This window comes from Cibotium barometz, chromosome 42 (genome assembly GCF_041138505.1).
Source record: "Cibotium barometz isolate CiBa-2024 chromosome 42, ASM4113850v1, whole genome shotgun sequence".
Taxonomy (NCBI): domain Eukaryota; kingdom Viridiplantae; phylum Streptophyta; class Polypodiopsida; order Cyatheales; family Cibotiaceae; genus Cibotium; species Cibotium barometz.
Window position 1 is genome coordinate 36,041,249 of NC_141087.1, and position 26,893 is coordinate 36,068,141.

Consider the following 26,893-nt stretch of genomic DNA (forward strand, 5'->3'; position numbering starts at 1 on the left):
CATTGAGCCAATCGACCAAAACTCAATTAGAAACTCACAAACACATGATTTCATTACTCTTAAAATACACGATATATCTCTAAGTACATAGAACTAAATTTGGTCATAAAGCTAGTTGTTCACATATTTGGATAGATTTGAATGTTCAGTTGTCCAAATCTCACTAGATGACAATAGACATCTTGTGTATGGCTGTTATTGGCTTAGATTTTCATGGGTGTTATTAGTTAGATTCAATTACTTTTCCAAATCTATGTTAAGGGTGGGTAATGCTAGAGGTCAAATATTATAGATGGATGTGAATTTCTAGATTGTCACTTGTTCAAATCTATACTATAGATTTGGCCAATTCTCCAAATCTTATGTATGACTATGAACTTTATGTAGCCTTATTGACATACCCAAACAATCAACTATATGTAAGGATTAAATTTGAATAAGTGTACAAATATTTGTTTTTGGGGTGTCAATAAAAAAATCATAAATACATGGTCTAATTGATCTAATGTGGGCATGGAATTATTTTACTTTATAACAATGAACAAATTATGATGTAGTCAAATTAGCTCAATAATAGTGTCTTTGAATTTTACAAAATGAAATAGAAGTTTTTCTACTAAGTTAAGATCATAAGTACCATACATAAAAATCTAAGTGATGATATTCCTAGAGCATTTACTAACATATCACAATGGAAAAAACTATCCTACCAATAAAATGAGAACTAAATATGATTTTTAAACACTTATTGTGTCTGGATCATCAGGAAGAAGTTGATCAACAAAGTCTAACATTGCCCCTTCATGCTCCTTTGTAAGTGTAGCTATATGCTCTGGTGTGGGGCCTTCTATCAGAAGCTTCTCATTTGTAAACAAAGAATCATCTCCTTGCTTTGTGATTCCAACCCACCATGAACTGATTTCAAGATTCCCCTCAACAAAGCTTGAACAAATTGATTCAATCTCATGTAATTCTTGTAAACTTGGAACCATTGCCCCACTGTCTTTCGTTTGTTTGCAAGAGCCATTATACATACACTTCCCAATGTGAATACATAAAAAACATACTCATCCTCCCTACAAAAAGATCGTATAATTGTAGAAATAACATCTTTCATCTTTAGTAATAGTGTTTGTGAACTAGTTTGCTCTTCATGTCCATCTGAGTCACCATTATCACTATCACTATTGTCAAAAGTATCCAAAATATATGGTCTATGCTCCAAATCTTGGTAGCAATGATTGTCCATGAATTCCCTCACATAGTTTTCCACTCAATCAACGCCTACACTAAAATAATATTAGTCAGCGCACAAAGCCGATTAAAAACATTAATCCTAATAACTATATCATACCAAGACACATAGATGATTAAACATATTAATCTTGGAAAATCATATGAAAAAAGGTGCATCCCATATGCAAATATTGACTTGATCTACATACTTCACATATGGAATTAAAATAATGACATCACCCACATTCCTATGTGAAAGCAATGATCACATGGGCATCCCCACTTGACCATAGAGTTCATGACTAACATGTCTTGATAAACTCAATGCTAAGAAATAATCTTAGCTCTCCCAAATCTTTCATGTCAGACTGGTTGCCTAATTCTACCTTCACATTGGCAATGTCATTCCCACAATCACTTGTAGCTATCAAGCCATCCACATAAATGACAATCACCACCATACCATTCTTTGTCTTCTTTGCATATAGTGAAGAATCTGAATTTTTCACATGAAAACTAATGCTTATAAGATACTTGATAATCTTGTCACTCCATGATGATGGTGCTTATATCAGCCCATTTCTTCAATCTACATACATATGTAGGAATGTTTGGGTGTATATAACCCTCTCTTTTGCACTTCTTCTTGCAGCTCTCCATTCAAGAATGCATTTTAAACATCTATTTGATGTAATTCCAAACCTTTAGATGTAGCCAATGAATCATAGATCCTACCTAGAGCCATTTTAGCCATTGGGCTAAATGTCTCAACATAATCAATACCATGTGTTTATGCATAACCTTTAGTGACTAGCCTTGCCTTATATCTTTCCAATGGATCTATGTGACTTGCATTTTATTTTGTAAACCTATTTACATCCACCAATCACATTCTTTCCTTTTGGAAACTTAACCAAATACCATGTATCATTATGTGGCAAAGCATCCATCTCTTCATCCATAGCTTTGTCCCATGCTTCTTTGCCAATAGCCTCATCAAAACCAAAAGCTCCACATGATGAACCATAGATGTCATATATGCGTAAGGCATAGCAGCATGCTCACTATATATGAATCTCTATACTAGATATCTCACCCTTTGAGATTCTCCTCAATGGTGGCTACGGGTCACTACAATCTCCGAGAGATCTAGCATGGCATTGTCATTCCTTATGTTGAGATGTCAAGCTCAACATGAGCTGACACTCACGAGACGCATGCATGACCATTCGACATTTACATCACTGGCGGGTTCACTAGTAGGTTTTGTAGCTGGCACCAACATATCTTCGCCCCACGAGAGATTATACAGCTGGACTACACCGACTAGTCCACACCTACCCACTCCTCTTAGCGTGTTCACATTATGGACCGCTTGTATATACTCTATTATCTTCCTTGTAGCCCTCTATTGTTGTGTGAAGAAGAAGAAGAATTTTTGTAGTCACTTTATCTTCCTTGTAGCCCTCTATTGTTGTGTGAAGAAGAAGAAGAATTTTTAGCCTCTCACCTTGTTGTGTGTTCTCTTCTAGAGTTTGTGTGAGTGTGTGTGTGCTTGTTGCAAGAGCTTAAGCTTTCTTCCCCCTACATCTTTTCATGGTATCATATCTTGGTTCATGCTAAGGGCTGAGTGGCAAGAAAGAGAAGCACAGGAAGTGGGACGAGGGTACTAAGAGCTTCATCTACTCTTCCCCCTTGTGTTGGCTACTACACCTTTGTCTCGCGGGAGGAGCTCTTTGGGAGGCACCGAAAAATGAACTTCGATTGAGGAGATTTCTTCATAGAAGCAGGGCTACAGGGCACCTATAGTATCTGTTGGACATAGTTTTTGGAGCTGAAAACATGTTTCAGGCATGTCTAGACCTCAATTTTTCAGTTCCCAGGCATTCACGGGCACTTCAGGTAAGTTTCGATTCTCTGCAGAACTCTGGTTTTGGAACTGCAAGAAGGGCAATTGGTTGTGCAGACACTGTGTGTACTGCAAAGAGGTCTCAAAGTTGCCATTGGGTGTATGTATACGAATTGAGGTCACTGATTGTGACAGTTTGGGTGCAATATAGTACCGCTCTCCAAAGAATAAATTAGTTTATGCAGGTCAAACAAGAGTGTTATTTTTGGTAAATTTGTGTTGCAGACAAGATATCGAATGATGGAATAAACCAGATTGTTGTAGAGAAGCTTGACAAGAACAACTTCCATACTTGGAGGTTTATATTGATAAATTTTCTGATGGGAAAAGGTTACTAGGACTACATTGAAGGTGAACATGAGGAGTCACTGGAGATTAATCCACAACTACTGTAGAAGTAAAAGAGTTCAAGGATTGGAATCAAAGAGAAAGGAAAGTCATGTATTGGCTTTCTATTAGTATACAAGACACCATGATTGGGTATATAAAGGATTCCAAGTCACGTAAGGAGGCAAGGGACACCTTGGTGAAGCTGTATGAAACTAACACCAAGGCACCATGATTGGGTATATAAAGGATGCCAAGTCACGTAAGGAGGCAAGGGACACCTTGGTGAAGCTGTATGAAACTAACACCAAGGCACGAAAGATTCAGTTGAAGAATAAGCTTCATACTATGGAGAAGAAGAATATGTATGTGAATGATTATGCCGTGAAGATCAAGGACATTGTGGAATCCTATGCATCAATTGATGTTTCTGTTGATGATGATCATAAGGTGGGAGTGTGTCTACATGGTCTCGGGCCACAATACAAGGCGTTCAAGATGTCTATTCAAAAATCGGGAGAACGTTCCCAACTTCACAGATTTGGTGTCAATTCTGTTCATTGAAGAGAAGAATTTGGGTGAATATCAATAGTCTTCACAAAACAAAAACAGTTTAGAGTGGCAAGCCTTCTACTACACAAGTGCACGTAGAGGACGAGGTAGAGGTCATGGACGTGGCCAAGGTGGTGGCCGAATAGGTAATCAAATTTATGGTCAACAACAGCAACAATCCAAGGATTTGCAACAACAACTCACAGGTGAAAGAGGCCAATTTAGAGGCAAGGGGGAGTCAAAGAGGTCGTGGTAATTGGAAAAGGAAGCATAATGATACACGAGGTTGTTTTTACTGTGGTAAGCTTGGACATGTGTAGGTAGATTGCTATAAGAAGCAAAGTGACATGAGAAATAGAAAAATGCAACAAAACAAATGCATTCTCTAGTACAAATAATGAGGATAATGAGAGGTTTTTTGTTATGCAACTTGTGGTTAATGCTGTGTTTGGAAATGATGTAGTAGCATGTAAGGATGATGTATGGTATGTTGATTTAGGTGCTTTGAACCAAATGACAAGTCATGGTGAGTGGTTCAAGGAAATGAAGAGTCTTGAAAGACCAGGTTTTGTACTAGATGTTGTGTATTCACATGTATGGGGTCTTGTGAAGACTATGTCTATGGGTGGCTGCAAGTACTACGTAACATTCATTGATGACCACACGAGGAAAGTGTGGGTGTATTTCATGAAGGAGAAGAGTGAAGTGTTCACTCATTTTCAAAATTTTAGAGTGATGGGGGCTGAAAATTTGACAAGAAAGCATGTGAAGTGTGTAAGGTTAGATGGAGGGGGAGAATACTTCTCCAATGAGTTCTCTGAATTCTTGCGAAAGAATGGCATTCAGAGACAATTTACATGTAGATACACTCCGTAACAAAATGGAGTTGTTGAGCAAAAAAACAGGCACATTTCAAAGATAACACGGGCATTGATGGCAAAGAAGAATATGCCGCATAACTATTGAGTTGAGGCTGTGTCTACAACAATTTATATCATGAACAAGACTCCTACTACAGCCATACATGATGTAACGACAGAGGAGAAGTTTATTGGTAGGAAACCTAATTTGTCTCACTTGAAAGTTTTTGGATGTATTGCATATGCGCATGTGCCAAATGAGTTGCGTACCAAGCTAGATCCAAAGGCATAAAAATGTATGTTTATTGGGTATTCCCTTGAGCAAAAGGGATATAGATGCTATAATCTTGCTACACATGAATTGAGGGTAAGCAAGGATGTATTTGATGAGATGAGTAATTGGTATGCTCTTGAAAAATATGTTACTGGGGCAAGTCAGCAATGATAGTCATTGAGTGGACCAGTCCTCATCCAGCACGGTTCTGTGGATAGACCATGGAGTGGCAGGCTGTGTCATGATACCAGTCCTGAAAATATAGTTGGTACATCACATAAAGGCAAAAGAGAAAGTGGTTGAGCCCCTTGGTATGCTTGATATTTGTGCAGAGGGCATTCTCTAGTTGATGGATATTCTAGTGGCTCTCAGAGATGAGCCTTGATGAGGAGCTTGAGATTCCAACAATGAGGACACCTGGTGTGAATAAGGCTATATGGAAGCCATGAATACAAAGTTACGAAGATCTGGATGCAAAGGTTGACTTATGATGGTTATGTGGCACATCACTATGCTTATATGGCAAAAGTTGTGCAGGTTGTAGAACCCACGTGTTTTGATGAGGCTATTGAAAATGTGTGTTGGGCGAAAGCAATGAATAAGGAGATGAATGCATTGTATGGAAATGAGACTTAGGATTTGGTGCCATTGCCTAAAGGTAAGAAATCTATTGGCTATAAGTGGGTGTATAAGGTGAAACATAACAGAGATGGTAGCATAAGCAGGTATAAAGCTAGATTGGTAGCCAAAGGATAGACACATGGGATCGATTATGAGGAGATATTTTCCCCAGTTGCAAAGATGGCAACTATGAGAGTTGTGATTATAGTGGCTACAGCTAAAGGTTGGTTTTTACATCAAATGGATGTAAAAAATGCGTTCTTGTATGGTGACTTGCAAGAAGAGGTGTATATGGATCAACCACTAGGTTTTGAGGATACAGGTCACCCAGAGTATGTATGTAAGCGGGTTGTTGCAAGATCAGGGTGTCCAGTTTTATCCAGTTTATGCTGGACTGGGACAATGCTTGGAGAGTAATTTTTGGGGGGCAAGGTACTTAAAATAAGATCAAGCAAATAATAGAAAATATGCTTGCCCTTAAATTAATCCAATATAACTTAAATTAATATAAATTAGTCTAATTAATCAAAATTAATTAAAAATATGATGAAATGATAAACAAATGATCTTTCCATACTTAGAGTGATCCAATTTATTTTTCCATAGATGCACCATTACAAGTACACTAGTCCCTATAGGTTTTAGATGATTCACATCAAAAATATAATTTTACTAATCAGATTATCAATATTTGCAGGCCTTCTGACAGTTTGGAAGAATTTTGAAAAAGAGATCATTAAAAATCCAACCATTGGATTTGCAATTTTTACTAACCACCACATTCTACTAATGTCTCAATATCTACCCACTCTTTTGATCTACAAGATTGAGGATTTTAAGTGGTAGCTATTGTGGGTACAAAAAATGGCATATATTATAACACTTTAAAGACCTTGACATATTTAAAGAAAATAGACAAATATCTTAAAATTTTCTCGAAAAATCAAGTTAAGCTCCATATTATGTGAAGATCTAAGGTACAAAGTGGGAATTTCATATGAGTTTATATGCAAAAGATATTAGCATTTTATGGAATTAGTTCAAATTTGGGACAGGGTGTATACATTGACTTTGTACCTAAGAAAATGAGGACTTTTGACTATCTAATGCTTAATCAAATTATGCAACTATATTTCCAACTTTGAATATGATGTTTCAATAAAAGAACTTGAAACGAAATTCCTTCATTTACTAGAAGAGATTAGCCACTAAAGGTAAATAAATGACTGTTTTTTTACTGTTTACAGGGTGCCTGAGTGGACAAAACTGGGCACCCTGATCTTGCAACCACCCAAGCTTCGTAAGGCTTTGTATGGGGGCTGAAGCAATCTCCACGAGCACGGCATGACAAGATTGTTGAGTATCTTGTCACTATTGGTTTTTATATGGCAGATGTAGATCACTCTTTGTATGTGCGCAAGAGTGATAAGGGTATTGTGATAATCACCATATATGTAGATGATCTTATTGTTGGGGGTGACAACTTGGATGAGATTGAGCATGTGAAAAGTCTTCTCAAAAAGGAAGTTTGAGATGAAGGATTTGGGTGATCTGCACTACTTTTTGGGAGTTGAGGTCATTCGCATACCTGAGGGTATTTGGCTGCACAGAGACATTATGTATTGGACGTGTTGTCCAAGTATGAGATGGCTAATTATAAGTAAATCTTGGTGCCATTAGATCAAAATGGCAAGCTTAGTGCAGATGTAGGTTATGTGTTGGAACATCCCACTATGTACAGGAAGATTGTGGGGAGTTTTATCTATGTCACGAGATCAGCATGCCAGATTTGAGTTACACTATTGGCTTAGAGACCCAATTTATGCAGGTTTTGCACAAACCACATCTTGACAATGTAGGATGCATGCTTCGATATTTGAGGGCCACCACTATTGATTATGCATTGTTTTATGCAACAGGTGTACCATTGGAGCTATACGGGTACACATATGCAAATTACAGAGGAGCTGTCGTGGCAGCATGTGAGGTAGCTTGGTTATGCAAGCTACTTGTTGATTTGGGGTTGCATGTGGAGAGAAAGGTTGTCATATATTGTGATAATCTTAGCATTATACAGTTGGCTAGGAACCCAGTTTTTCATCCACGGACGAAACACATTGAGGTAGATTACCACTTCATTAGTGAGAGAGTCTTGGCAGGTGGCATCGACTTGGCCTATGTCAACACACAGGATTAGGTTGCTGACATCTTCACAAAGGGACTTGCGAAGCTTTGCAAATTTCGAGATATGCTTGGAGTTCATGAGCTAGAGTTGAGCTTGAGGGGGAGTGTTAAGATATCAAGCTCAACATGAGATGACACTCACGAGGCGTGTGCATGACCGTTTAACATTTACATCACTGGCAGGTCTTGTAGATGGCATCGATATATCTTCACTAGAGATTCTACCTCTAGCACCTCTTTGAGTTCAAATGCCCGGTCCCTTGCATGCTGGATATCCCACTAGATGATGTACCTACTAAACCAAATTTCATTTCCTCCCTCCACGAGATCAACTCGTACACTATTAAAACCTAGCCATAGTGAATTTAAGTTTAGGTTTTGTAGTGCAAATCCCACCTAAATTCTAAAATTCCAAGGGTACAAGCTTGCCTCTAATATTGAGATCACCACATGTGAGAAAATCATTTTAGAAAAATTAAATTCCCACAACAAAAAGTTCCACCATATGTCTAGGTGCTATGTTTCAAATCAAAAAGTGACACAAAAAACATCCCTGCCCCTCACGCAGGCACATTACATCTTTTACAAAGCAAAGGGTGTGAGCTAGGTGTATAGCAAACTAGATCCTCGCCCCTCACAGCTAGGTGCATCACAAACTAGATCCCCACAAACTAGATACCTCTATCTATGAGATAACCCAATATCCCATGATTATTTAACCCTAAATGTCTTGCTTATTGCCGCTCATAATGCATCAAGGCATGTGGACCATAGAGAAGGCCCCATAAACTAGAAATAAGTAATGACATATGAATCCCAAAAGGGACCTAGCAAGCTTCATTATAGCACATGTCACGTTTTTGGAAAAAGAAAAGAGGAGAAAAGTTTAAGAGAGAGAAATAAGAGAAGTGGGGGGAGAGAGAAAAGCAAAAGTTTCCAAAATTGAGTCATATAGACTCTTATTGAACTGGTCTATGTTGAATTAGCCACTTGTTAGTGAGGATTAAAGGAATTATGTCGACCATCGAGGCTAATATAGATATCTTCACGAAAAGGATTGAAGATCATTGATTTGTGAAGATGGTAGCCTTGTTTGGAGAGGTTTGTAATTTAAAGGAAAATTCTAGGTGATGGGTTGTACCATTGACCAGGCTTTCCCCCACCATGGCCCCCCCCCATCCAGGGATGTACCTGGAAGTTTTCAATGGTGAGGCTTTGGTCCTCCAGTGCATGAGTATGGAGATGTACTACTCATGGAGTAGCTACTACATTAATTTAGCCAAAAGAATAGTAAGCAATCAGCTTAATAGATATATAATGGCTATTGAAGATCATTGGGAAAGTGTTACTACGTGATATAGCTTAATCCGTGAATAAGGCTTAAATCGTGAAAGTGCAGGTGCTTAAGCCGTGAGACTATAATTCATGAGAAACTTGAACTTGTGAGATTGCAGGTTTTGACCTCGTGAAGTTGCAAGCCTCTACCTCGATAGTTTTTTTTAAATTTTAATTAATTTATGATGGGTGTACTCATTTTTAGAGGTGTAGTGTGCAAGTTTCCCTAACTTTGTGCAAATGCATTTAGGTGTGGAATTGGGGTTGTGAAGGTTAAGGGCTTGGAGGTGGCTCTACCCTTGCTTTTTTTTTTTCATTTCCCCTAGTCCAAGGGTAGGGATGCATGGATTATCTCCACTTAAATAGAAGGTTCTTCCTTCACCTCATGCTTTTGGGTTTCACCCTTCCATGTGGGAAATCCTTTGCAAATTCAAAGCCTCCATAATTCTACTAAGATTTCAATTTCAATTTCAAAGTGAAGATTGCAAGTTCCTTTTTTGTGAATTTAATAGCACACATCCTCTATAAAGAGGACTAGATTTGAATCTTGCTAGCATGGGCCTACTCATTCTTAGAGGTGCAATGTGTAAGTTCCCAGGCTAACTTTGTGCTCTAGTCTCTATATCATTTTGTGGGGGTGGTACATCTCTCCTCCCCTCCATTCGTTAAATGTCTTTTTTGCATCTCCTCCATGCTTGCTACCTTAGCATGGAGAACTGGTTGCTAAGGTCGTGCACTACCACCCTTGTTACTACTCACCTCTTGCCCTTGGAGGAAATATATAAATAGAAGTTATATATCTATTCATTTAAAATAAGTAAAAAGAACTGCAAATCCTATTATCTCCTATACAACATTTAAGGCTATATGATAAGCCACACCTACCATCATACCTCCATCTATTACTACTAAAACAAAGGGAGAGAAGCCACAATGGTAATGCACATCCTTCTCCTACTAGCTGTTGGAGGTATCATGTGGCCAATGTAGGTAATTATTGGTACGTGAGGTTAGAATGGTGCTAGTGATATGACACGTGAGTTGGCAATAAAAGTGTCTCACTAAAATAGGTTTAAGATTAAAAAGATCTAGGTCTCAAGGGTGTGGTGTGAACAACCTTTTGGTTTTTAAGCATAAAAGTAAATCTAACTACATTAATCTTAAGTAATGTAAAATCATTTTCCAAAGCAGTGGCTTTAACATCTTTTCTTGTCATTCCTAGCATGTATTTCACTAGGTAATCCTCTAGTAATATTTTAAGGGAAGTCTTACTATGTCTATGTGCCACAACCACTTGGCTTGCTATACTTTGAAAGTTACTCATCTTTTCTTCATGTCCATGCAATATATAATTTCTTTTTGTTTTTTGCTTTTATCCTTACTAGTGGGCAACCCGTGCGAAGCACGTCTTTTGAGACTCTAAATTCAAATTCTACCCAAACCTCCTCCTCCCCTTCCCGAACCTCCAAATTCTTGACACGTGACAGCTTTGTGAAACTCTTCCTTAAGATAATATAGAGAAGCTTTCTTTGCCATCATGTAAGACCCATTGTTAACCTAGTACAACAAGAGATGTAATAAATAAGTATGTCGGTATAATATTGATAACATGACTTAAGGGATGCAGTAATAAGTATTCACAATGTGAGAAATGAGTGATGGGATGTCAATTTAATTACTTATGTTCTTTAGAAGGAAGATGTTTCCATGTACATACATATCACAAGTAGGGAACCCAATGCTTGCCAAGTGTAAAGGAGGTTGGTAAGAAAAGCCAAGTTTAGGGGCTAAAGAAAGAAGGCAAGAGGTCCATGAATCTTCTACTTCTTAAGATTTGGATCACCTTTTTGTAAAGAGAACTTTAAGAGATCTAGTCACCTTCAAACTCTACACCAAGTGACACTTAAAAGGTAAGCCTTTTCTCTAGGTTCAACTTTTCTTTAGGCCTTCACACACTTGCAATATACTAAGTGACACGCAAAAAGTAAGAGCTTTCCACGCCAACTTTTCTATAGGCCTTTACACCGTTGAAATTTTACATGGGCCACCATACACACTTTCCATGACCCGAGGTGAAGGCATCCTTTACTTAGTAGCTGCCCATTCCAGTAGTGTCGGAAAAAAACTCTCCCTTAGTGTAATTTTCACGGCTCAAATCAAGAAAAACCGGTTATAAATTTGCCAAGCCTTGAATTTCAAGATTTAAAATTTTAGTTATAAAACCGACTAACTTATGCATTTTTTTTCCCAAAAAAAACGGTTGAGCTTAAAGGTCATCCTTTTATCATTGGCTAGGAAAAAAATTTATTTCTCACACTGACCCATTTCAAGCATGTTCTTCCTCATCGATGAGCCATCTTTATGGGTGGTGGATGGTCGAATTCATTCAAGTTTGAAAAGCCACCTCTTGAGCTCAACCTTTCATAAAAGCAAGCTAATAATTTCCTCTTATTTGCATTACTAACTTGGTGCTACAAAGCAGAGTAATGAATGAAGGGATTTTTCCAGGAGGCATGCAAGTTGAAAAGTCGATAAATGCACGAGAAAGCTTTGCATTCTCACAAACTTTTGCTTATGTGATGATGATATAATAAAGGCTAAGTTTTAAAGAGAAAGCCTTAAGGAAATGAATGCAAAGGCCAAGTTTTAAGAAAAATCCTTAGGAAATTAATGCAAATGGACAAATGAATTGTGCTCATGGGAAGTTCATGGTGCTACAAAAAGCAAAACATGGTGTAGGAGTGTAGGGACACTCTTGTGGTAGTAGGCTTACAGGCTTGTAGTGCACCGCCACCTCCACCGCCACCGCCACCGCCACCGCCGCCACCACCACCACCGCCACCTTAATTTCGCAACCATCAATCATCATGTATTTGCTTCATCACTACACGTATTATGTCCGGCCTTCATGGGCGCTGCAATTGCCCATACACAGGACTTCGAGAGTGTTTAGCTGTGCAACTAAGTGCTCCTCAAATGAGCATTATTCAAACACGGCCATGCAGACCTGGCAGGGGCTGCGTCCTTCTTCCAAACAGGCTTCATGTCCAGACAGCTCGGAATTCAGAGCGGCAGCCTCCTCCTCCTCCTCCCCCTCCTCGTCTTCTTATGACTGCTCCTCCTCTATTGTTGGGTCTGCTACTCCATCCTCAAATGGGTCTGTTAGCTCCCATCACAGTTCTGCATCCAAGCACTCAAGCGTCCTGCTGAATTCCCTCTCTTCACCTCTCATTAACCCACCATGGATAGAGCGAGCTGAAAATGGCATCGAGCAAGTAAGAGAGACTCATATTTGTAATGCTAATTAACCAGTTTAGTTGATCAATCTTGCGTTAACAATGTTGTGTACATTCTTGCAGGCCATATTTGACTTCCGATTCCTCTCCCTTTTGGCAGTTGTTGGGTCTCTAGCTGGATCATTCCTCTGTTTTTTGAAGGTAATTGACTCCTTTTCTTCCTAAAAGCCTCAGTTCCCTGCCTGTTTGGTGGAATACTATGAATGAAATAGTTTTGTGATCAGAAAAATATGAAGAAAATTCCTATGGAGAGAGATTGATGCTTGGCTGTGAGGAAAGAGGGGTGGACAACGTTGCTCTCAGAGAAGATAACAAAGTGTTGCCAAGCTCGAAAGAGGAGCAAAGAAGAGGGAGAGGGAGACGGAGACGGACAAGGAGAAAGTCCAGTGATGGTGGCACAACGGGTGAGAGAGAGAGAGATATTTATAGCTGCCAGAATTAGTGCTTTAGCCATCATAGGTCCAAAATCCATGCTTAGAGAGTTAAATTTTATATATTGGCTGTCACGGTTGAACTCACACCTTCCCAGATGGGGAGGTCATAGATAGGCTCTGTGTTTCCTCTTTTGGAAGGCCAAAGGCCACGGGTTTTGTACTATCTTTTTGTACCATATGAATATACTGAATACACAGGCATCTCTCTCTTTTCTCTCTCTCTCTCTCTATTTGCATTTTGCATCAGGATGTTCCTATCTCAGTGTTTAGGGCTGAAAGAAGGTACAGAGCTTTCACGTATGTAACATTGGTATCAGAGCTTCAAGGTGATTCTAAGATACTATTGTTGCCCATGTCCTACCCACCCTTACTGCATCGCGTATGGATGAAACCATTGCCCGTGTCTTGATCTTAAGGTAGTGTTGTGACCATGCAACAGTATTAGAATTAGGCTCAGCAAGGCTAAGTGCTGAAGGTGTCCCAGAAGAAGTGCACAAGTCCAAGGAAAGTAACTCAACACATGAGTGGTCTTTTAATAGTCGATCTTTCCGTGATCGATGGCTCGAGACACTTACTATATGGGATACTTCTAAGAAGATCCCCAGAAGTTGGTTGGTGTCAGGAAAAGCCCAACAAGGAGGGATTTCGTAAGAGTCGGTAGCCATTTAGGGCTGCCAAGGAAGGCTTTTATATGGAGCAACTCCAAGGGATGATAATCATCCAAGGGTGGGGCCAAGGCTGCTATAATCCGTTTCAAGAAGAAGGATTCATGTTTGTGTTCATGGATAGGGCAAGAAGGCAAGGGGACAAAGTGGAATAGGTGCATAGATCTCAACATCAAATTTGGAGTGGAATCAGAGTTTGGCAAGGTTTTCAATGAAAAGGTTGCCAAGAAGGAAGGGTGATCAGTTTCGGAGTCCATGGAAAGACAAAGGGGATGATGATAGTCATCCAAGGTCAAAGGTTGGAATCTCATCATCAAGTTTAGTAGGAGGGGATGTCATGTGCACACATCGAAAAGAGAGAGAGAGAGAGAGAGAGAGAGAGATTTATAGCTTGGAATCACATTACGACACCCAAAAGAATGGGTGGGGTTGCTTTATTGGATGTCCGCTTGCATATGGTGGCACGTAGGTGGGCGCTTTTTCAGGATATGTGTTTGTAGGAGCAGCCTTGGGTATTCATGGCTCGTGACTTGATTGAGTTGGAGGGATTGTCACATGGACGGACACGTGTGCAGGCTTCATGGTGGGACATTGTGAATGCGGCTCATCCTGTCCGTATTCGCTCATCTCACATTTTATCGCATATTCTCCTTTCTTGGCATGAAGTTCTACTATTGGCTCGGTGGGATCCTGGTCATGAAAGACTACTTTTGAACTCTTTGCAGTTCGAAACATTTGTGGAGTCGTGTGTCATTGTTTGGCCAGACAGAGATGCTTCACACATACGACTCAACCGCATGGTCAGGTTAGGCTTGGTTAGAATCCGAGATGCTGTGATACCTGGTCGTGACAGGCCATATTCGTTTCGTCTTATTCGGCAGCACTTTAGGATTCCTCGGACATTTCAGCCACTATGGGTTGACATCATGCATGCAGTTGAGCCTTTTACTCCATTGCCTTGGCCATCTGCAGATCAGCCTTGGCTTGATTGGGCACTATGTAAATCTGGTGACTTGATATCACTTTCAGCTAACCAGGTCTATCATAAGCTCGTATCAGAGAAAGATTGGGTTTCAGCCAAGGCCAATAAGGTGTGGGGATTGCACAAGTCTAAATCATGGTGGCAGAAAACTCTTATGCGTGGTTGGCAGTCTAAACTCCCTTACCAAGGTAAGGTTTTCATTTGGAGAATGTTGGTGGGAGGGTTACCTACACGGGATCAGCTCAGCCGTCATAAAATTGCATTGGCCTCTTGCTTCTTCTGCACGACATGCACTGAAACAGTTATGCATCTGTTCATGAGTTGTCCAGTGGCCCGTCAGATTTGGTCTTTTGTCTCTCACGTTTGGGAGGCAGTAGAGAGGTCTACTGTTTCGGCTCATCAGTGGATATTTGGGATTTGTCCTCAAGTCATTACTTCAGACAGTCACCTTGTGATATTCCATTTCCTTAGATGGACAGGATTTTGGCATATTTGGACTACACGGAATGGGTTCATCTTTGATTCCTTGTCTGGAATACATGGGCACATTCTATGTATCCGCGGTTTGCTGCTTTGGCAGTTTTCTTCTCTTCTCTCAGCTCAGCTACTGGATGCAGATGTTATTTCGTTATGGTCTACGGCGGCTCGGCTGGCTCATCTTTGATGCTTTTATCTGGGATGCTTATTTGGCTAGGAGACTTTCTTATTAGTGTACAGGTTTGCATGGTCATGATCCTTTAGAGGATCTTTTGTGGGGGTTTTTTTTGGGGCCATAGGTTCTGTGTGAGCCATGTGGCTGATGTACATTTTTACATTTAATATAAAACACCATTTCACGAAAAAAAAAAAAGAGAGAGAGATTTATAGCTGCCAGCATTAGTGCTAAGACAAATGTTTTAGAATTAGCCACTTTGCTTGACCATATTCAAAGCTTTAGCTAGCATAGGTCCAAAATCCATGTTTAGAGAGTTAAATTTTTTATATTGGGTGTCAGGGTTCGAACTCACACCTTCAGCTGATGAACATGGTGTTAGCCACAGCACATGTTGAGGAGGTGATGGAAGTGTATATGTGTTTGCGTGAAGGGGAATGGAGAGGAGGTGATGTTGCTTCCACTGAGCATAGCAACATGGTTGTTTCCACCTCGACAACCTCGGGTGCCCAGGGCATAGTGATATGATCATTTCCACCTTCACGACTATGGATGCCCACATACACATTCTTGAAATTTCTACATGTGCAGTAAAGGGGAAAGACAAGCATATCCGTGCACCCTGGCTATAGTGAGTCACAGGCATGCTGAGCCTTCTATTATACACATCATTGCACTACTGTAAAGCTAATATCAGGGCCCTTGGCACTTGGACTGGACCCAGACTATTTCTTATGTATTACCTCAGCCATGCCTGGTGACAATAGATGACACAAGCCCGGTGGATACATGGTCATATACATGAGATACCCCTTACACTCTAGGTCTTTTTTGATGTAGTTTGATGTTTATCTTCTTGCTATTCTAGTTGTAAAATAATTTTCCTAACACTTACCCTTGTCTCATCAACTCTCGTGGCCTTAATGTAAGATGCCCACAACATCATGCCAAGTGTGCATGAGGATTCAAGGGTGTTTACAGATGTCCTCTTCATGGGTAGTTGGGATGCCTGATGGCTGGGCAAGGTTGCCTGGAGAAGGCAAATAGACGATGGAAATCTATTGTCTTTTCTGTTTCCATGCCAATGTGTAAAGACCCTGAGGCTCAGAAATACTTAGCGTCAACATTGGGTTAAAACAGGGATGACCTCTCTCACCTACTTTCTTTGGAGTTTGCATTGACAGACACAAAACCAGGGTGCTTTATTATGCAAAGAAAGGGAATATATCATGGCCATGCATTAAGCCAGCAGTTCTCCTCCTCCTCATGTATGTTAATGATATTACTCTTATGAGCAACCCTATGAAAGATGCACAAAAATCAATGGTTGTCCACAAACAATTCTGTATGTACAGCCAGAGCTAAGGGTGAAAGGTCCAGCTTGCTATCACTGGTGGTCCCTTCGTGCACCATGGCCCTACCTCTTATAAAATAGACTTTGGTTTATGTAATTACATGCATACATTTGTAGTCATTAAGCCATGTGCAGCGTGAGGGGTCCTGCAACACATGCTACACGGTCTACATTGGTCCTTGTCAACAACATTCACATGCAGATTGTTCAAAAGCAAGCCACACCAATAACCACGTATGCATGTGTTCATCAAACTCCCAAGGGGGATCTTGTTGACTGCTATCATGGACTTCATATGCTGTTTTTTTCCAAACACAATCTAAACTTTCCCAGATGAGTTGCATTCATCTTCTCGTTTGTGTCTGTACAAAATAAAACATACATGAAGACACTGATTCGGTAAGAAAGACAATACAAAAACGGAGATTCAGGGCATTTAGACTTCTATTAAGGGTGATCTGCCACTTCTTATTGTCAAGACTTGATGGCACATCGGATACCAGGGGAAGAGTTGCTTGGGAAACTATTATCCTTCCCAAGCACAAAGGGGGATTGAACATCATTGATCTATTGATCCAATGCAAAGCTCTGCTTTGCAAGTTGGGGGTTAGAGCATTCCTTCCTGGTACTGATCCCTTGAGGGACTTCTTGATGTTCCATATTCTTAGATGTGTCCCTGTTGAGAGCGGTGGTGACTAGAAGCATAGTACATGTTTTTATTTTCTCTGAGGCATATTACCGCCCCCCGTCCTCCCCAGTGGTTTCTTCCATTATCCAAGCTTGGAGCAGTATGCAGATATTTTTACGTCATACACCCCCAAGCTTCGTAGATGAGGTTGACAAGCAACCAATTATGTGGAACAACTTTATTAGAGATAATCTTGGCAGACCCCTGTGTGCAGCAGGGGATTTGCAATTAGGAGAGATGTGCAACAACGATACTTGACTGGAAGAATTTTAAGTATCTTCCAGATGATGAGAGATTCTAGGCATCTACCGAGCATCTCAGAGACGTGACGGATTACACAGCTTGATGCAGCTATACCTAACCACTGGATCACTGGTTACATTCCTACATGAGTATTATCACTTATGGTTGGGGGTTTTTTCTGAAACGGGTGTGCCCCTTCAGGTGTTGGGAATCTCGAAGCCAGAGGAGGAAGATGGTGTTGCCTTCTATTCCATTCAGTTTGGAATCTGGATGGCGGCGGATGGAGAGATGTCATGTACATGTGATCACACGAGGCTCTGTGTCATGTGCACACATGGACATGGCTGGTTTTCCAGGCTAAATCCTGATTGGCCAGAAGAGAAACAAAGGTTTAGAGCAGTAACCAGGCCTTGACAGGCACCGGAAGTTGCTCTTTGGGACACAGACCTTGTTGGCCAAGCTTATGAGGTGTCGGCAGCATTTTATAACATTTTATATATTTATTTGTCCCATGGAACTGGCCGACCAGCAGTCAGCCAGTTGGGAAAAGCTTCCAAGTGCCTATCAAAGGCAAGACCAAGATTCATTGTGATTCATCTACCCCCAGATGGGGCAGGTCATAGATAGGCTGTATGTTTCCTCTTTTGGAAGGCCAAAGGCCACAGGTTTTGTACTATCTTTTTGTACAATATGAATATACTGAATACACAGCCATCTCTCTCTCTCTCTCTCTATCTTTTTGTGCACATGAGATCATCAGGGCAGAGATGGGGGCTGCCCCAGTGGTTACTGAGGCTTTGTTCCATGCAGTTACTTTTCTCCATAGAATATGGGAGCTCCCTCAGCAGAAATACCCTCGCCTAGCACTCACTTCCTCCAAACAGCTTGCAGATGAGGGAGACACCCAGTGTTGGTATGCCCAGATGCGCACATGGCTGGCCTTGCATGGCATGAGTATTAATGCACTCCCGCCTTTTGCTTACAGCCTGGACTGCCCGTTCTTAGATCTCAACCGTTCAGAGCTGAATCGGGTGATCAGGATGGACATTGTGAGACTAGATACAGAGAGGACATGGGTCAGGCCCCCGCAGCCGTAGGGCACGAAAATGGCACACTACCACAGTCATTTTCTACACCTCTCTTCGGACGGGTTTATTGTACGCCATGCTTACATGGACACACACCTCTCACATGGTATTCGGAGTGCTATTGGCCAGATTCGCACCTCTTCACACCGGCTAAGGATAGAGACAGGTCGATATGAGGATATATCGCATATGCCAGCTTTGCCATCGGGAGGTGGAGTCGGAGGAACACTATATATGTCGTTGTACTGTCTACTATGAGATCCGAGGGAGGTACGATTGCCTGTTCCGTGAAGGCTTTGGACCTTTGCGTCGGATCATGGACTTTGAGGACCAAAGGTGCTTAGGGCTCTTCATATTTGAGCTTAGACGCCACAGAGAGAGCCTATTGAGGGACAGGAGGGCATTGGGACCAGAGCCGCCTAGACAGAGAGCCCTCATAGATTTTTTCAGAGCCAGCACTGTAACCCCACCAGCCTCTACTCCCCCATCTACAGGCCTACCTGGCCGACCACCCTCCAGAGGAGTCACCCTGGACAGAGCCATTGCCATCTGTAGAGCGAGATGCCCACGACCACGAGGATCACGTCCACGACTCCCTCACCATCGGCAGATTCGAGCCATCATTGCCCGCCACCGGAGGAGTTTACCGCGAAGATTCAGCAGTTCAGCTTTCAGCTCTTAGCTCTCTTAGGGTGTTACTATTTTCATTCTTTCTTTCAGATTTGTTATGATGAGACATCATCATCATCAGTTGTACCTTGTTTTGGTCTCATGGGCCATTTTGGCCTTTAGGAGACGTTAATATATCTTTCTTTCTTTCTCTCTCTATTTGCGTTTTGCATCAAGATCTTCCTATCTCAGTGTCTAGGGCTGAAAGAAGACACAGAGCTTCCACGCATGTAACATTGGTATCAAAGCTTCATGGTGATTGTGAGATACTGTTGTTGCCCATGTCCCACCCACCCTTACCGCATCGCCCATGGATGAAACCATTGCGCGTGTCTTTATCTTAAGGTAGTGTGGTGGCCATGCAACATTGTATCAAAATTAGGCTCAGCAAGGCTAAGTGCTGAAGGTGTCCCATAAGAAGTGCATAGGTCAAAGGAAGCATGTGTCAAGACCCCCAAAGGCTGGTTTGTGTAAAGCAAAGCCCAAGGGAGGCGTTTCATAAGAGTCGGTAGCCATTTGCGGCTACCAAGGAAGGCTCTTATGGAACAACTCCAAGGGATGATAATCATCCAAGGGGTGGAGCCAAGGGTGCCAAGACTAGTTTCAAGAAGAAGGATTCGTGTTTGTATTTAGGGATAGGGAAAGAAGGCAAGGGGACAAAGTGGAACAGATGCACGGATCTCAACATCAGATTTGGAGTGGAATTAGAGTTTGGCAAGGTTTTTAGTGAAAAGGTTACCAGGAAGGAAGGATGACCAATTTGGGAAAGCATGGAGAGACAAGGGCATAATGACAGTCATCCAAGGTCAAAGGTTGGAATAAGTTTAGCAGGAGGGGATGTCATGTGCACACATGGACATGGCTGGTTTTCCAAGCTAAATCCTGATTGGGCAGTAGATAATCAAAGGTTTAGAGCAGTAATGAGGCCTTGACAGGCACCGAAAGTTGTTGTTTGGGACACAAACCTTGTCGGCCAAGCTTATGAGGTGTTATATATTTTTACATGGAACTAGCCGACCAACAGTCGGCCAGTTGGGAAAAGCTTCCAAGTGCCTATAAAAGGCAAGACCAAGATTCATTGTGATTCATCTACCCCCCCAGATGGGGCAGGTCATATAGATAGGCTCTATGTTTCCTGTTATTCTTGTCCATAATGATGCACACCACCTCTGCCGAGTATTGACACCACCTGGGAGATTATTGCTAGAATCACGGCATGGCATATCTAGAAGACCAAATGCTCAGAGGCCTTCGAGTCTATTCATGTTTAGGACACCCAGTGTATCTGCAGTGTATGGACTGACTCCCCCATTTTAAGGGATTTCCTCTCCCGTAATGCGGGGGCGGGCAGATATGTGTATAGGCCCTTAATCTTCAGCTCCTTTTCTTTGCCTTTGCCAATGAATGACAGTGGTCAGTAATGCTGTACGGCATTGGAAAGAAGGCTACCTTTCCATGTCCGTAGCTTTGGAGGCAAGTTGGTAAGTGTTTGAAATTTTGAGTGGGGGGTCTTGAGTTCAAATCGCACTTTGACTTAGCTGTTGGACACCAAGATCCACAGTCTCATACATGGGTTTCTAGAGCGTCTCGAGCAACCACAAGGCAAAACATGCAGATTTTTTTATTTTTTAAATTCTCTTTATGAGTTTAAGGTTGCCATTATTGTTATCATCTTCATTTTCATCATGGTACTCTCTTCTCATAGTAGCAGGTCTGGTAGCATTTGTATGTTTTCACCTGTAGTGATGCTATAATGTCAAGTTGGTTTTCTTGAATCAGGGGTGTGTGTTTATCGTGGAGTCGTATAAGGCTTTTTATGCGATGTGGTTGAAAGGTGAACATACTGGCAAGATGGTACTTCGGCTAGTGGAAGCAGTTGGTGAGTGCAAGGCCTGCAGATGTTGAAATGTTATTTTTTTGACAATCAATTCATGCATCCAATGGATGGACACTCTACCTGATGGCTTGACTATGTGCACTTGGTATGACGACTCCTTACTGCTAAGGAGATGCCTTAATTGCATGTGACTAGACCCAAATTCTATGGATAATAGAGTTGCCAAAAGTCATTGCTAATCATTTTGTTTTGCTCCTACTTGGTTGCCTCTGCTCTTGTGTGTGCATTTAAAAGATAGTAAGGAGAGCTCATCCATAGTATAAGATGTACATTATAATGGAGTCTAGCTGCTTGGTTCCCAGAGAATGGAAGATTAACTGCGGAACAAGGTGCTCCATACATCGCTATGGGCCTGACCAGCAAGTCAAAAATAAGGGATCTCAAAAATTGTTGCTTATTGATGCATATCCTCGACCTCGGTGATCTATGGCTGCAGGTTCACAGAGAATTCTGGTTTGGAAAAGAAGTATTTGGCTTTACAATCTCTACTACCTTTTCCTTTCTATCAATCATAAAGAAATCCTTCAAAATCCCTCAGTCATGTGGTGATATCAGGGCAACATTGTATGACCAGGGCCAGGCACACACCAAGTCTACAAATAGTGATTCTCTTAGAAGGTACACATAGATGCACTCTCATCCACACTCTTTGAACTCTAGTGGTAAGCTTTATAGATGTCCTATTTGCCCACACCCTGGCTGAGTAGGATGGAATGCCTGGCCATACCTAACACAGCACGCACTCTTATGACCACCTTCTCGACACCATTGGATGCACCCCTCAGCACTATCTACCACGGGGTCTTAAAGACCATTGTCAGGTGATATCAATGGATGGCATTGATCTAAATCGTGATGTCTTTTTTGGGCCGTTGGATAAAGTAAACTCGGGTAAACTACATCATGAGATGAGGGTGAATTTGGGTTTGGGACCTAGAAAAATTTGGAGCACGATGTTACGTTCAAAAAAGGATTTGAACTCAAGATCTTGGGTCTCCAATGGGAATATCTTACCACTACACTAAATGGAAGCATATGGTTTTAATACTTCGCGATGCACCGATATATACTTTCCTTTATATAACTCACATGTGAAAAGTGTCTATGTCTTGCATGCAAACTTGCATGGTGTATCGTTTTCGCATGGGTTTGTCAAGGTTCTTTTTTTTTTCTTTTTTTCTTTTTTGGTGGACTATTTTGCATGGATTTTGTATTTATTTAAGCGATCAATGAAAAAGCAGGCTCGCATCCTGCTCAAATTCAGGGATGCACTTACTTGCCGAGCCTTCTAAGTGGGCTTCCTTGAAAGGCACCAAAGTCTACACAAGGAATGACCTCACCCCTTTGCGGGTGGAGAAGAGGAAGATTGGAATGCTACATGTGCATGAGGCCTGCAAAGCAGGGAAGTGAGCTGTATAATGGAATGGTAAATTCATTATCACATATCGGTCTTTGAGATCACCATTAGATTAGCCACTTGGAATTGCAATGGAACATTGTGGTCGGTTACCTGAAGGATTTGCAGAGACACACACAGGTAGAGGCATACAGAGATGCACTTAAGCTTTGAGAGGGCTTCCTGAGGTGTCAGGATATGCATGGGAGTCCCCTTACAGAGGCCTGACTTGCACCATGCGGGGGGTAGTGGGCAATCCTATTTAGGACCCATTTGTGTCATATGCTCATTGTGAAGTTCATGTGGGTTGTCCTTGCTCTGCTGCCAGGGGCAAGAACCTTACATATTGCAGTTATTCTATTTCCCACCATAGACATCCTTGTTTGCACAAGGCCTGATACAAGATGAGGAGTCCGCGTATGCCCCTTATTTGCTGATATTTTGGAATTTGTCCAACAAGGCGGCATTTTCCTTTTGGGCAAGTTCAATGCGCGGACAGCTGACAGCCAGGTAGATGTGTCTGATTTCCACATGGATCTTTTGATATTAGCACCGATGGAGCTGGGGATGGGTCAGACCTGGGTTGGGGAAATTATTTTTATTGAGCCTTACATCAATCTTTTTCATCATGAATTGAAGAGGAAATTGTAATTGTGAACAAGTTTTTTTCTTTATACTACTAAATCTTGAAATTTTTGAGGAGGTGTTTTTCTCTCTTCCCTCAATTTGAGAAGGTTTTTTTTTTTCCCCGAAAAAAGATCCTTTCATTAGTTATAAAAAACGTCCTAGAAGGTTTTTTTTTTATTGAACAAGTTCTAGGTTAAACTGAACCTATTTTTTCCCGAACCCTGGGTCAGACCTCACAGGACACTGGACAGATAACCAGTTCTGGGAGACATCTTTTGGAGATGGGGAGCTACTTTAATATAACAGTATGTCTCGGTGGTGAGCTTCTGATAGCTTGACTTGTTTCCCACATAAAGGGGTGTCTAGCACTATGGGCTACTTGATGGTGTCTCTTGCCTTCTTGAGTCACATCTCAGAGTTTACCGTTCCATCCCCACCCATAGGGCATGTTCATACATACCTATCCTTCACCATCCCATGCTTCCACACACACACCCCCCCCCCCCCCCTTTTTCCACCTTTGCACACATTCATTTCCACCATGACTTAGATTCTATTTATGATGATCATCTTTCTAGCCGCACCTCCAACATTGATCTCACATTGCCCCACTCAACCCTTACCTCACTGTGGACTACTTGATAGGTTCTCTTTTGCCTTTTTGAGTCCTATCTCAGAGTTTTCCATTCCACCCTTACCCACAGGGGCTGATCATACATACCTAGCATGCCCCCCCCCCCCCCCCCCTCTTTCCCTTTTATTTTTCCACCTCCGCACACATCCATTTCCACCATGACTTAGATTCTATTTATGATGATCATCTTTCTAGCCGCACCTCCAACCTTGATCTCACATTGCCCCACGCAACCCTTACCTCACTGTGGACTACTTGATAGGTTCTCTTTTGCCTTTTTGAGTCCTATCTCAGAGTTTTCCATTCCACCCTTACCCACAGGGGCTGATCATACATACCTAGCATGCCCCCCCCCCCCCCCCCCCCCCCCCCCCCCTCTTTCCCTTTTATTTTTCCACCTCCGCACACATCCATTTCCACCATGACTTAGATTCTATTTATGATGATCATCTTTCTAGCTGCACCTCCAGCCTTGATCTCACATTGCCCCTCTCGACCCTTACCTCAAGCTTTCCTCTATCGTTCATGAATCAGCCCAAGCCAGTTCTCCCCACAGCACTTGCTCCACAGCACCTCCCACAGGCCCACCACCTCAGAATGGGTGGTATGATGAGGAATGTAAAACCACACGGCTTCACCTCCTTTGGGAACAGGAGTGCGGTCGGACCCTGGTCATACATGCCCTATTCCAAACTATCACCTACATTCACTGCATCTATACAGTAGATGGTGACGGCCTGCCGTGGTTGGAGATGACGAAGCTAATGAGAAAAGCGTTTCTCTGTTCGAGTCTCAGAACGAGCTTGCTCGTTTCGTTTCTGACCCCGGCTAGAAAAACAAAAACAAAAACCTGCCGTGGCTAGCTAGATTGGGAGGGGCGCCGTTGCTCTTGGTACTCTCGGGTCATTCATTGGTTCTATCGACAGGGCCATTGATCTCTGACTACATCCATTGTATGCTCTCTCGGGAGAGAGAGAGAGAGAGAGAGAGAGAGAGAGAGAGAGAGAGAGATTTTGTCTGGAGATTGTGTAAAACAACTTGTTTTTTGTTTCTTTGGCAGATGTGTACCTAACAGGAACAGTAATGCTGATCTTTGGAATGGGTTTGTATGGACTTTTCATTAGTAATGTTTCAAATGACTTGCCACCAAACGAAGATCGTGCTCTTCAGAACTCCTCTCTGTTTGGAATGTTTTTTCTTCAGGTATTTTTCACTCCCCCCCAGACCTTTTTGAACGCAGTGCATGAAGCAATTACTGTAATCTGGGCACATAATTTGAACATCCTGGCATCAATAATGACTACTATGAGCCGTTTCCTAGCCTGGAAATGCGGTTTCTCTGTTTCCTAATCTCCAATAAAAAATCACCCATTGATTTGTCTCATCTAGTGCTTGCTTAGTGATTTTCTACAAATTTTGCTCACTGTTTATTTCAAATTGTGTACTCCTCAAACTTTTCCCTAGTTATTAATTTTCTCATTATTTTTATATTATGTATCATATATCCACTCCCACTGTTTCCTAGCCGTTTCCGTTTCCTAGTTCTGAGCAGTTGCCCTTGCCGTTTCCATTTCATGCAACTATGCTATCACTACTCACAATGTAGTGAAGTATTGCTAATCTCACACATGCATATGAATGGATGGGCACACATGTAGAGAGAGAGAGAAAGAAAGAAAGTTATATTAACGTCTACAAAAGACAGAAGGGTCTATGAGTTCGGAAGTGTTACAATGAATCCATGAAGTAAGACAAAAGGTCTTATGAGACCATCCATGAAATAAGACAAAGGGTGTTATGAGACCATAAGTGTTGTGGTATTGTGTGCGCATGCACGCGCGCGCGCGCGAGAGAGAGAGAGAGAGAGAGAGAGAGAGAGAGAGAGAGAGAGAGAGAGAGAGAGAGAGGTCATATTACCATATCCCTTGCCCTCATGCTTGATAAGCTGGTTTGGCACATTGTGTAGTAGTGTGGTCAAAAACAATAGAGAAAAGAAGTGCTGAAAAAGCATCATTAACCTCTCTATTCAGTTACATGTCATGTTCGTTAGGCTCGTTGAAATGCTATGCATATAATGTTGCTGAGGGGATCATCTACAAGGGATGTTAAAAAATGGGCATGTAAACTTGCATACTTCACTGGCAAATCATACTTAAAAACTTTCAACCCAAGATAAGGCCTGATACACAACCAATCCCTGCCCATTGGGGATGGACAGGCAATTTTGCCTGTCCAGCTCCACCCATTGCATTGCATGGGCAGGGAAGGCTGTGTCTCCACTTATATTTGCCAATGCAGGTCTTCAATGCATGTGATGATGGTTGCTTTGTTCCTTTGGATTGCAGGAGAGGCCAAAATGGATGAGAATTGCATCTCTAGATGAATTGAAGACCAAGCTGGGGCATGTTGTTGTGATGATATTGCTTGTCAAGATGTTTGAAAGAAGCAAAGCGATTACCATAATTACTGGCTTAGACCTTCTGAGCTATTCCATTTCCATCTTCTTGACCTCGGGTGCACTGCTTGTTCTCCGTCACCTTCAACACTGACTACCACATCATTGCATTGAAAAAGCACTGCTTTTAAGCCCCACACGCTCACACAATTTTCTTTTAGCACTTCACTATTTGGCTTCAAATTAGGTGACAAATCTATTTACAAGATCAAATGACTTGTTATGTACAATAAGATGGCTACCTATATCCCATACCTTGTTTGTAACACACACGTGTGATTATTATTATTGCTTTAATAATATGACATATGAAAGCTTTACTTGTGAATCATGATGGAGGAGATCTTCATTGTAGTTAAAAGGTATAAGGTTCAAACCATGCATTATTAAATCCACGAAGACATAGAGACCAATACATGATGGAGGAGATCTTCATTGTAGTTAAAAGGTATAAGGTTCAAACCATGCATTATTAAATCCACTAAGACATAGAGACCAATACATCAATTAGCTTT

General features: G+C 41.6%; 1 protein-coding gene across 1 annotated transcript; it reads left to right on the forward strand.

The window, feature by feature from the left end:
- Positions 1–12,030: 12,030 nt before the first annotated feature.
- LOC147614434 (uncharacterized) lies at positions 12,031–26,709 on the forward strand. Its single transcript, XM_086780972.1, has 5 exons — positions 12,031–12,573; positions 12,658–12,735; positions 21,149–21,248; positions 24,984–25,126; positions 26,269–26,709. The coding sequence occupies exons 1-5, from the start codon at positions 12,166–12,168 to the stop codon at positions 26,470–26,472; spliced, it is 933 nt and encodes a 310-aa protein (XP_086637098.1). The 5' UTR covers positions 12,031–12,165; the 3' UTR covers positions 26,473–26,709.
- Positions 26,710–26,893: the final 184 nt, after the last annotated feature.

Coding starts and splice junctions, on each gene's coding strand:
- LOC147614434 (XM_086780972.1), top strand. CDS start 12,166: ATGTATTTGCTTCATCACTACACGTATTATGTCCGGCCTTCATGGGCG. Junction 12,736..21,148: donor CATTCCTCTGTTTTTTGAAG/GTAATTGACTCC, acceptor TTCTTGAATCAG/GGGTGTGTGTTTATCGTGGA. Junction 21,249..24,983: donor TCGGCTAGTGGAAGCAGTTG/GTGAGTGCAAGG, acceptor TTTCTTTGGCAG/ATGTGTACCTAACAGGAACA.